This window comes from Mus caroli, unplaced genomic scaffold, assembly GCF_978045245.1.
Source record: "Mus caroli unplaced genomic scaffold, Mus_caroli_1 scaffold_20, whole genome shotgun sequence".
Taxonomy (NCBI): domain Eukaryota; kingdom Metazoa; phylum Chordata; class Mammalia; order Rodentia; family Muridae; genus Mus; species Mus caroli.
Window position 1 is genome coordinate 18,523,996 of NW_028227275.1, and position 12,697 is coordinate 18,536,692.

General features: G+C 47.9%; 1 protein-coding gene across 3 annotated transcripts in view; it reads left to right on the forward strand.

Moving 5' to 3' along the window:
- Hpse2 (heparanase 2 (inactive)) overlaps positions 1-7,995 on the forward strand; it is a 602,344-nt gene extending 594,349 nt beyond the window's left edge. For all 3 annotated transcript variants that reach the window (XM_021151789.2, XM_021151790.2, XM_085833912.1), the window contains one exon: positions 3,629-7,995. In XM_021151789.2, coding sequence (XP_021007448.1) covers positions 3,629-3,794 — 166 coding nt within the window. In that variant the 3' untranslated portion in view covers positions 3,795-7,995. The remainder of the gene's footprint in view (positions 1-3,628) is intronic.
- The last annotated feature ends 4,702 nt before the right edge of the window (positions 7,996-12,697 follow it).

Here is a 12,697-nt window from a genome sequence, read left to right on the forward strand (position 1 = left end):
CCAAGGTCTCAAATAGCCTCGCCCACAAAGCCAGGAGACCGCCATACAGATCTCTTCTCTTCTTTTTTTCTTTCTTCTTTTCTTTTCTTTTCTTTTCTTTTCCTTTCTTTTCCTTTTTTTCTCTTTTCTTTTCTTTTCCTTCTTTCTTTCCTTCCTTCTTCCTTCACTTTTTTTCTTCCTTCCTCTCTTTTTTTTGATGAAAAACACTAGCAGTGATCAATGGCCTTCCATCAAGTGGGAATAAGGTGTCTGGTGAGTGTGAGAAACATCGACAATTCAGATCTTATCTAACATCTCCACTGAGAGGCAGGGTAATTGCTAGTTAATAGAATCTATGAAGGCACTCTCTGCAAACCTCCAGGGAGCCTCTCTAGGGCACAGAAACTAATGGGGGAAGCCTAGAAATTTTGCAAAGGGTCTCAAAGACCATTTACTTATCCCCCACACCCCCCCAAAATTGTTGATTCCCTGCCTTACACCTGTGTTTCCACAGCACGGTGAGGGACAAAGCCTCGAATCACTCCACATAGAGAAAGGAGGGAGGGCGAAGCTAAGAGAGCCTCATCCACACATTAGAAAAGGAATGTCTAGACAGCCAGGCAGACCTGAGGACCCTGCACGACCAGCCTGAGAGTGGAGGACGAGCAGCTGCCCAAGGACCCAGAAACAAACTGCCAGTCACTTGATTTGCACACACTGGTAGGGACAAATGCCGAACCTTCTCACACCAGTCTTTATCATAAAGTCTCCTCCTTGGGCTGGAGAGATGGCTCAGTGGTTAGCGGTGCTTGCTGCTCTCCCAGAGGACCAGCTTTGGTTCCTAGCACCCAAATCAGGCAGCCCACAGCCAGATGTAACTCTAGCATCACTGATACTTCCAGCCTCTGACAGCGGTCCACACACAGCATGGTATAGATATGTATTCACATAAGTAAAAATGTAATTATCTTTTCAAGAATGGTAAAAAAATGTCTTCCCAAAATAATAATAATTTTATAACAGTTTTAAGTGAACCTGTATCTTATTCATCTCAACCATGTCCCCTGAATGGTTTTTGTTGTTGTTGTTGTTTCGAGACAGGGTTTCTCTGTGTAGCCCTGGCTGTCCTGGAACTCACTTTGTAGACCAGGCTGGCTTCGAACCCAGAAATCCGCCTGCCTCTGCCTCCCAAGTGCTGGGATTAAAGGCGTGCGCCACCATCACCCAGCGGTCCCCTGAGTATTTTAATCCCACTGTACATACCTGCTTAACACTTTCCTCTGGAAAAAAAAATTTACTCCATCTATATGTAAGGCATTTTAAAAATTCTAAACCACCTCTGCATATGTATGTGTTGACGACATCCTCACAGTAACTGCTCGTACCCCACCTGCCCCAGCGGTCCTCAGCTGGACTCAAGCCTGGAGATTCCAGGACTGAAAGTAGAGAAGTAGCCAGAGTCAGCGTCATATGGGAGGGGTGGGAGGTGCCAGGCATGCAGTGCCAACAGAGCATCTATAAGCAGGAGGCACAGAGGCTTGCTAGGAGAGGCAGGTTCTCAGCCATGGTGACAGGGATGAAGGCGAAACACAGCAGACTTGGCAAACATTAAAGGCAGAGTGGATTTGACTCTGACATTGGCTGTGGGGGCTGGGGAAGGCATCTCAGAAGAATCCCAGCTTTCTACTTGTGTGACTGGCTAAATAGCGGATGCCACTATCATAGAAGTAGAAATATAGGCAGGGTTTGAACCATGTGACTCTGAAGCTTCTGGGGGGCTTCCAAGTCCAAAGGAAGGGCCTGGGTGGAGATATGGCCTCAGGAATCAATGACTTGTGAATGGTCATGGGTGTGGGTAACACCCCCTCCAAGGAGCCCATGGTCTAACAAGAGCCCAGGGACAAAACGTGGGACTCTGCATCTGGGTAGCTGGAAAGAAAGGGATGGCTCCCATCAACAGAAAGCAGCATCTAGAGATGGTAGAAAATCAAGAGGGAGGAAAAAGAATAGCGGGACCCAGGGGAGGGGTGCCCTGCAGAAAGGGCCGATGGGAAACTCAGTTCCACAGAGAAGCCAAGGACGACCAGGAGCAGAGAGGTCCACAGTGACCATGAGAACAACAGCAGGCAGGCCTCCCAGTGCCGGGCTCTTAGTTCATCTCATTCACACTGTAGCTGTGGGATATTCCAACAGGCTCAGAAGCTTCCAGGCAGAGCAGGGGCTTGTCAGTCAGCCCCAAAGTACTGACCCAGCTCCTAAAATTGGAGATTTCAGTCCAGGGTCATGACCACGCTCCCCGTTCTGGCTATAACCCACGATGAGGAGATGCAGGAGGGGCTGGTGCAGAGCAGTGACTGTTGATGGCTGAGCATTTGCTTATCACACCACGTTCTGCACTTCCCAGAACCCAAGGGCATCGGTACTCTGGCAGCATCTGAATCTAAAGCGTGCAACCTAACTCCTTGCTCTTAAAATCTACATATAGGGAAGACTGAGGTTTGCAAGCAGAGAGGTAGTATGTATTTGAGTATGCTTTAGAAAGTTAATTCGTGTTATCGGCCACCTGGTTACTGGATACCCACACCACCTGAAATAAAATAAAATAAAATAAACTACAAAAAAATAGAACCTGCCCGAGGCTTCCTTGGGGTCTGGACCCTTCCCCACCTGCCCCTTCAATAAACAGACTGTCTGCACAGTGAGGGAGCAAAGGTTCACCTGCCATTTGCAATCAAGAGCGTCTTACATATTTGATAAAGCCAATACTGACTTTCCATTCTCCCTCCCCACACCATCCCGAGGTGGACCTGATTGTCCACCCCGGAGTCTCCTGCTTGCTCCCTCACTCCTCAGTCACTCCAAGTGGAGAGTGGGCACTCCCACTGCTCTGATGGAGCTGGACTCAGCCCAAGTCTTCCCCTGTGGTTCCAGGCCTGGAGCTCTTCTGCCCCGCTCTTCATTGGATGCCGCTTACAGCCCATTTATCTCTGGGAGTTCTCTGTTTGATCAAGCACGGGTTCAATTATCTCTCTCTAAGCCTGTCTGTCCTTCATGATGCAGAAGGAACAGCAAACAGAGGTCTCTATCTCAGGTGTCACAATGGAAGTTGAGCAAAGACCAAAGATAGCTTGCACTGTGTGATACTAGTTATCTGACAGTGATATGCAACCGTATTTCCAGCTGATGACCTGATTTGAATTTTTCTTCCGATCCACATACCCGAGCAGTGTCAGGAAGAGATGAGAAGCTGTGGGATTCCGTACCTTAAGCCAAAGATGGCTGCCATTTCCTTCCCATTCAGCCTAACATGAGCTATTTGTCTTTTCAAAGTTTTCTGTGGATGCAGTCCCCTTTCTATGAGCTGAAAATGTCTAGTTACACAGAAAGAATAAAAAGAACCAGGAGATATGAGTGAGGTCACACGTGCCCACATTGCCACCACCGGCTTTCTTGTTACTGCTACAGTGCAAACATCCATTATGTATCAAATATGAAACTCATTCTTAAACTTGAAATATTGGAGCTGTCGGTTTGTCTTTGTCATTTCAGAATAATTCTAGTTATTATTGCATGTCAATTCTCTTACAACTGTGGAAGAAATTCAGCATGCAAGTATACGATAATGAATCCCCTCCTTCCCCTGCTGTAGGTCAGTGCAGCTCAATGGCCAGCCCTTAGTGATGGTGGACGACGGGACCCTTCCAGAACTGAAGCCCCGCCCCCTGCGGGCCGGCCGGACATTGGTCATCCCTCCAGTCACCATGGGCTTTTATGTGGTCAAGAATGTCAACGCTTTGGCCTGCCGTTATCGATAAGTCACCCTCTGTTCCCGAGCTACTGGTGGGCCTGCTGGACTGCTCTCTGCTCTTCCACACACGTAGCGTCCTTATTCCTCAGACACCTTCTTTAGCAACCAGCCTCTACTCCCATGCTGCTGGGAGCAACATAGACTCTCCAAAGGGAGACTAACCGTCATAGTGTGAGCTTAGTCTAGGTAGGTGGCATCTGTCCCTAAGGAAAAGGTAGACATCCTCTGGTGTGTCTGTCTACGCATGGACAGCTGACAGCAAACTTCCAGAGCAGTGTTTGCAAACCAGCTGCCTGCGGTCCTGACCACACAGCAATGTAACTAACTGCAAAGCCCAGGCTCTAGCCTATGGCTGCTGCCATCAGCAGAGGATGGGGGAGGAAGGGGTGGGGGCGCAACTCTAATCCTCTTGTAACTCCTCCTTGGTCTGTTTCCTGCTGCTGCCTCGGGTTTCCTGACACCTCTCTTCCCATAGGGAGCTAATGGGTGAGTCAGCTCTGGCCTGCTGGGTGAGCTGTTTATATAATTTCCTGGCTGATGTATGAGTGTGTGCATCTGGGTTTCTGACAGTGGCATCCATCACGGCTGGTCCTCTGGGAACGGGTGCTTCGCAAGTAGAGTGACAGTCACACTCTAAAGTTCTACTTCTCTGGGGATCCCCTCCAGTCAGAATGGGGGTCAGGTAACAATATTCACTGAGTGGGGAGCAATGTATTAGCTCCACAAGAAGAAATCATCATTCTTTATGCTGCCGGGAGGGAGGGAGTTGTAGTACAAAGAAAAAGCACACCGAAACATCAAACCCAAGTGTGCATGTGCGCGAGCACACACACACACACACACACACACACACACACACTCACACGCGCGCGTGCACACACACACACCGATCCAACAAAGCAATTTAGACCTTGCCCTCAAACTGAAAGGATTTCAAAGACTCAAAATAGTAAGAAGGCCTTAGTTGTCTGATTGACCAAAAACCATTTAGAAGAAGAAAGTATCAATGAAGTCACTGCAGACAGTCGAACTTTTCTGTCTCTTCCCAAGTAGCCGAGTCTTAGTGCATTTACTAGGGAGAAAGCTTGAAGGTGACCGGCCAGTTCCCTCCTACCCCAGGTGGCTGTGCTTAAGCATGGTGCAAAGTCTTCTGTTGGCTCTATTAAGGAAGAATGGGGAACCTGCCTGATAGCAAAACAGATGAGTGGTATGTGGAGGGCTTCTGAGTTGGGCCGGCAGGAGAGGGACTTAAAGCCCAGGCCTGGGACCTTTATTTGGCAACAGGGTATGGGAGTCTTTGGAAGCAAGCTGCAGTCACATGGACTTTCTGTGGACATGGCTGACCTCAGGAAAAAAACAACGTGAATGATGCTGCCTTCAAGGAGAAAGAGGACCCTTGACTCTCCTGGGTGCCAGATAAGTCAGGGACACTGTTTTGGTGTGAATAGATAGGCCTGGGGGAGCAGCAGAGGTGTGCCTAAGATGCCTGAAAAATAAGGGCTTAATCCTGTTTGCAAAGTGAGAGACAAGAGGAAGGTTAGACAGCAAGGTGCCCAAGACTTTCAGCTTGGGGAGCTGGGGATTTGGTAGAGGGGAGCCACCCATCTGATTCTCCCTATAAGGAAGACAGTGGGATTGGACTTTGGGGTGCTTATTTTCAGTACAGAATGAGCATCACACAGCAGATACACTAGGGCATGCAAAGGCAGAGGAGTGAAGACAGGCTGGACCCAGCAGCATTTGGAAGGGTGGCCCATGAGACTGCTCACCCAGAGAGGCTCCCAGGGAGCTTCCCTTCTCAGGCATCTTCCATGGAAGCCCAGCATAGCACTGGAGGTCGGAGGGGAGGGAGGAAGGGAAGGAGGGAAGAAAGAAGAGAAAAGACAAACAGGTGGATCGAAGTCAGGAAGAATGTGGGAGGATGGGAAAGGAGACAGATGGGTTGTTGTTTTTTTTGGCTTTTTGGTTTTTTGGGTTTTTTTTCCTTGAAGATGTATCAGAATCTCTTCTAAGTACTTGTCTGGGGGCAGCTGCAGGGCCGCTGATAACAGCAAGGTGATCAGAGGCCCTTAATGCCAGGCCCTGGGCTAGTTTGCTTTACATATATAGAAGCCTCATAATAAATTTACTGTTGTTATCCCAAGCACTTGTGAGGCATGGGACGGTCCCTAGGCTGCCCAGCATCACACAGTGAAATGGGTTGGTTTGAAGAACCATCCAGAACCTACTTAGTCATCAAGCACAGCGGCTTTTCCTGTCACCGACTTGCCCCTCACCTGGTGGACTGCTTGTTCGGTATAGCCAAGACTTCCAGAGCCCCACACAAACACATTTTCTGTAAATAGGCATTAATTCTTCACTAAGCCTCCCAGAATGTAGGTCATTTTTTGCTGCCTTTGTCTTTTTTCTGTGAATTAAATGCTGCACCCAAGAGGTGGAAGTTCTGTTTGGTTTTGAGCTAACAAAGGGGGAGGAGGGAAGCAATGAGATTTGACTTCAGAGCCCTGCAGCTCTGTCTTCACAGCTATCTCCAGGAAGACCTGCTTGCATTTCTCAGAGGGCACCGAGACACTCACTAGAACATCACAACTGTGCAGCAACTTTGTCACGGAGCTTCTGTCTGGATGCCCTGGGAGAGAGATGGGAGGAACAGTGATGCTGCTTTTTCCGGGGACTCTACGCAAAGACAGTCCGCAGTAAACAGCGAGGCAGCTGGGGAGAGTAAAGCTGTCCTCCCCCAGCGGCCTCTCTGGGTCAGTTTTCCTTCATCAAGCCAGATACAGCAGAGATCATGAGAGACTTAAGAGCCCTTCATTTTAAACCAAAGAATGGGCTTGTGGCTGTGCGCATTGAAAGAGTAATCACTCGTAATGAGAAGTCTGTGCCTTTTGTTGAGATGGTTTTCTGCTCCCCTTGCCTCTAGGAATGATTTTCTTTCTCATTTCTTATCACAAAGCCTCAGAATAAATTCTCTTTGTTATTGGGAGAGAAAGTCCCCATTTTTCTAATGCGCTTCGGAAAGCTGCCTCTGTGGGATATTAACATTATCTCTAGCCGGAGAAAGGCTGGAAAATATCAGACTCAAGCAACTGTGAGACTAAAGACCTGGGGCTCCCAAAACCAGGATTCCTCCTGCAGTCTTCTCTCTCCTGGGCTCCTTCTGTAGTTCTGCCCTTCCCGGGGAGTCCTGTAAGCCCCCAGAGGGGGTGGGCTCAAAACCCTGTACTCTCATGTAGGATAAAGGTAATTCTGCCTGCAGGTCCTCCACCCACTTCCAGCACCAGGGGTGAATGCTGGGGTGCTGGGGTGTTAACCACTGAGCATCTGCAGCGAGCATGTTCTGGGCCAGACCAGCATCTTCCAGTGTGCTCCACATGGATGTCCCACATGCACAATGGACTCTGATGCTGCGCCTTGCAAATCCATGCAGAGTGCCTTCTCTTCCAAAACCAAAAGATCAGCGCTTAATTTTTTCAGAAGGAAAGGCAAACCAGGTAGATTCCCATAATGGTCATAGCAGAAGCAGCGGAAAGACTTCACTGTTTTGAGGTGCAAGCAGAGCTACCCAGCATGATAGTGATGTGCCCAAGAAGGCCAGGAAGGAAGTGCTCTCCCTGCAGTCCCAGCACTACTGCACCCTGCTGGTGGCTCCTCCCTTCCATCAGCCACTGTCCCCAAGAAGGAGCCCAAGGAAATCTGCTCTTCTGAGACAGAGTGCGGGTTCAATTTTAGAATTGTCTGTGCTCATTTCTCAGGCTCCAGCCCCTGAAAAGAAGAGAATGAGAAGTATCCCAGACAGAGACAATGCCAACATGAGCTATCCTAGTATAAGGCCCAAGCAGCTAGAACTTTTAGAGTGAAGGACCGCCATCCCTTTGTGGGATGTCCTCCCTCTCATCAGTAGTTAGACTCCACTCTCACCAGGAGGAGGGAGACAACAGCCTTCCCCCCACCCCATTTCCTCAGCTCTGTTGCCCACCAATAGCTTTCTCAACCCCTGTGCCCATCCCATGTCTCACCCTCTTGCCTGCCCTGCCAGGAGAGTGTTGACCTCAGATTTGAAGCAGCCCAGGTGTAGCTCTGATGGGCAGTGAGAAGGACAAGCCTCCGCAGCCCAGGCTCACCATGACACGCAGTGACCTTCCTGGTCTGCTTCTCTGGGTTTCTCTGTAGGACAGGCTAAGAGCCATTCCCACTTATCCCCAACCCCAACCCCCACCTTTGATGGTGATGGTTGATATGTTCTGCGTCATTTGGAGGTAAATGGCAGAGCGCTTCTGTAGGCACCATCTCCCTCCCTCCCTCCCTCCCTCCCCCACCCAGGTTTGGAAGTCTCTTCATCTGCCCACACTGAACTGTAAAGGGTATAGCAGCACCCCAGGGGTGATACCACATGCAAGTACTTGCAAATTATGCTCTGAAACATGAAAATAAACCAACCACATTGGCACAGCTTTCTCCTAAACTCCAGAGCAGCCCCTGTGAGAGCTGGGAACATTTGGGAGGAGCTGAGAAGTTTCCATTTGACTGGCTCATTAATTCCTACCATGGCCCTGCTAGCCTGCTGCAGGAAAGGAGTCCTTCTGACAACCCAAGTCAGGAACGTTACTCTTCTAATTATTATTCAGGAAAACACCCGAGGTCCAACTTGTAAATGTTATGTAATAAATTATCATTTCAGAAGAAATAGAAAGAAGCCTTGGCTTTATTCACCTGGAAGCCAGTGAGATGAGTACAGGAGACCTTTCAGGGAAGGCTGTGTCTGCAGGGATTCTAACAGGCATTAAAGACATCCAGAACACACAGTAGACTGAGGCTTTTGCAAACCTGGCGATTGCAGGGAGTTCGAGTCCATGAGGTAGTTCTTTACTTTAAGGTAATGTTTTGTAAGAAATAAAAATATGACTACTTTAACTTTCTGTGGTCAGGGTGTTTTGTTGGGGGGGGGGAGGCAACAGTTTTCCACACCACTACTGGACCTAAGTCAGAGCATTGAGACTTGAACACTAACACACACTTAACACACACCTAACACACAACAGGGCCTTTGATTTCATGACGCTGTCTTCCTGCTCTCAACAAGCCTTGCCTCAGCCAACTGAAGTAGAAATTGTCTCTCATAATTCAAGTTAGATATCCTGGGTGTCTTGGTTATGGAAGCTGGGGTTATTATTATTACATATTATTAATATTACATATTATATTACATATTATTACATGTAAACCCTACACTCTTGATGGCTAGCATGATGAAAGTTCTTGTTATGAATCAACTGAAGTTCAGTTGGTGGGGATGTGAAAGGGGCAGAAGCTGTGTCCCACACAGTCACTCCTGTCTAGACTGGCTGGGACCCACTGCCTTCCTCAGCACCTTCTTTCAGGGCTGCTGTGGGTACCAATGAGGGGCTGACTAACAAAGGAGAGAGAGCATATGGGATCAAGTGAGAGTAGTGAAGGCCCTGGCCTGGACCCCAACCCATCTAGAACTGGGCTCTAGAAAATGAAGCCCTTGCCCGGGAAGCCATGGATGGCATGAGACCCCACCACGGGGTTGCTATTGGATGATGGTTTCTATGGTGATTCCAAAGTCTGCAGAACCTGTTACACAGTGCCCTACCCGAGCTTTCTCCTTCACCTGCCCCACTCCTCAAGTCCTGACAATCGAGTTCTTGGCTCATTTTAATCAAAGAACAACCTGAATTAGTCCATTCCTATCCACTAGTGAACATTAATAGTACTAGATACTGCGCCCTCTACTGGACATGTGAAAAACAATTTGAAAACCCAGGTGGTGTGTGACTTTTCCTGGAAGGATGTGTGCAAAGTCTACTCCACCAAGACAGGGCATCAACGACAGACCAGAAAAAAAAAAAAGACTCCCTCAAGGTCTAGCTTAATGACTGAACAGATTCACTGAGGTGACTTCCAGGAGCACGGGCTACTCAAGAGCAGCTGCACCACACAATACCCAACCCAGCATAAAGGACAAGCCATGAAAGCTGCCTCCCTGGCTCCACCAGTCTCCTCCCCCTAGCTCTCATGACCGTGGGGAGGGACCATGAGAATCCTATAATCTACTGGGTCTCCAAGGCTTCTTTTGTGAGCCCGGGCCTCAGAGGCGCCTCCTCCCACCAAAAGAGAAAGTTTCTGTTCAGAGGAATGAATTACAGAGCAAACTGCAAGTGGGCAGTTGGGCCACTGACAGTGCAGAAGCTAAGCCACATCCACAGACCATGGCAGCGCTACCAGACCCATTCTGGTCACTTCAGAAGAGAAGTTGTCCAGACTCTCTGTCCCTCAGAGTCCTCATCTATAAAATGAGGACTTTAGGTTAGGTGTTCATGACTGGGCCGGGACAGGAGGTAACTCTAGAGTTTGCTGGCAGCTAGCCTGACCAAAAAGTAGTAAACTCCTCAGGTACTCACGGGCAACGCTTAAACACACACACACACACACACACACACACACACACAGACCAAATAATGGTATTTTTAATATATATCTAATTTAAAACATATCTACAACTTAAAGAATTCTTACAATCCAATAATAAATCAATGGCTAAAAATAGATTAATAATAATAATAATAATAATAATAATAATAATAATAAAAGGGGTAGAAGATATGAATAAATATTTATTTGAAAGCAAAAAAAAATTTAAAGCTACACAAATGAAGAGGAAAACCACATGAAGAGATGATCAGCGCCATCCTTTAGTCATCTATAAGACACAAGTCACTAGCATCAGGTAACATGGACTAGATTAATTATAAATTGTTCACGGGTAACAGTTATTCAAGCTTACAAACTGTTTGAAGCAAGGGGGAAATGACCGAAATCAGGATAGTGTTGGCAGATTCAGGACTCCAGGAGACCGATGCTTGTGGCTGTACTGTGGAACCTGGCTGAGCAGGGTGGGTGGTGAAGGTGCAGGCGTGCGGGATGTTGTTTAATTGTACCTTAGGTAGCTGGAGTGGCCACAGCACTGCCTCTTGGCCTCTGCCTAGTGGGAGGGGAGTGCTCATGCCGGGTTGTACACAAAGTTTCTCAGAAGCACCAAGGTACCCAATGAGAACCTGGGGTAGGCGTCCAGCCTCTTCTGCGGACTCCATTGGCCGTTTTCACTCTTTTTGCCCCTCCAAATACACATAAAAATCTTGATAGTATGCAATCACTCACAGGTTCAAGACAAAAGCCCTAATGTGTACGCAGCCCTCAGTTAGATTGGGAACCTTTGTAAATCAAGGAGCACACCAAAGGTAGCTTGGCTCTTCTGCATGGTGTACTGGCTAGTTTTGTGTCAACTTGATACAGCTGGAGTTATCACAGAGAAAGGAGCTTCAGTTGAGGAAATGCCTCCATGAGATCCAACTGTAAGGCATTTTCTCAATTAGTGATCAAGGGGGAAAAGCCCCTTGTGGGTGGGACCATCTCTGGGCTGGTAGTCTTGGGTTATAAGAGAGCAGGCTGAGCAAGCCAGAGGAAGCAAGCCAGTAAAGAACATCCCTCCATGGCTTCTGCATCAGCTCATGCTTCCTGACCTGCTTGAGTTCTAGTCCTGACTTCCTTGGTGATGAACAGCAGTGTGGAAGTGTAAGCTGAATAAACCCTTTCCTCCCCAAACTGCTTCTTGGTCATGATGTTTGTGCAGGAATAGAAACCCTGACTAAGACAAATTGGGTATTTGGGTATTCCTGTGACAACCTGACCATGTTTTGGGGAGGACTGTGGAAGGACTTTGGAACTTTGGGCTTGAAGATCCATTCATTGTTAAGAGCTCTGTCATGTTGTATAGGAGCTTGGAAGATAATGTTGAGAACAGTGCAGAAGATAGAGGTCTGGTTTGTGAAATTTCAGAGGGAAAATTAAAGACTTTTTTCAGGGCCATTGCTGTTTTGATTGTGAAGATTCTGTAGTTCTGGTTAGCTGGGGCTGAAGAATCAGCTGCAAGTACCAGAACTAAAGCAAAAACTTTGCATTACTGGGACTATTGATGCTGCTTAACTGGAGCTAAGAAATTAGCAGTGATTAAAAAGAGACCAGCATCATTGAGGTGACATCTTCTGGGAAGTGTTTTCTGAAAGCACAAAGAGGCTGTGTTCCAGAGATGGCCAAGGTTGTACTCCTGCTGCAGTGGGACTTGGTAATGTGTAAGGGTCACCCAGGTGGTACTGGTTTTGAAGGCATGAAGGGGTCATGCAGAGCAGCTGAGGCTCGGCACTGTGAGAGGCCATGGAAGGCCATTGGTGAAGGTGCAGCCTCAGTCGCAATTGACGGCCCAGGACTGAAGGGGTCATGCAGTGTTTTGGAGATGCCAGTACCATGAGATGACCACCAAGAGCAGCAGCAGCAAAGGAGTACAGGCATCTGGAGCCTAGAGTATGACATGTGTGCTACAAAGGGCATGGCTGGAGAAGTGACCCAAGCCCTTGGAGGAGCCCAGAAGATCGTGAGTTGGATCCCAGACATTGGACGGTTGGAGATTGATTTTTGCTTTTGATTTCTGACTGTGCCCTGATATTTTCCCTCTTGAAGGAAGAAAGTATTTTAGTGGAGCCCACAGTTAAGAGACTTTTAAGAATATGTAAAGACTGTGGTATGTTTAAAGTTATTTAGACCTTGGGGATGAATAAGAATGTAAGAATGTAGTGATGTGTTTGTGTATCAAGTTGACAAGGGGTCAATTGTACTGGCTAGTTTTGTGTCACCTTGACACAGTTGGAGTTATCACAGAGAAAGGAGCTTCAGTTGAGGAAATGCCTCCATGAGATCCAACTGTAAGGCATTTTCTCAATTAGTGATCAAGGGGGAAAAGCCCCTTGTGGGTGGAACCATCTCTGGGCTGGTAGTCTTGGGTTCTATAAGAGAGCAGGCTGAGCAAGCCAGGGGAAGCAAGCCAGTAAAGAA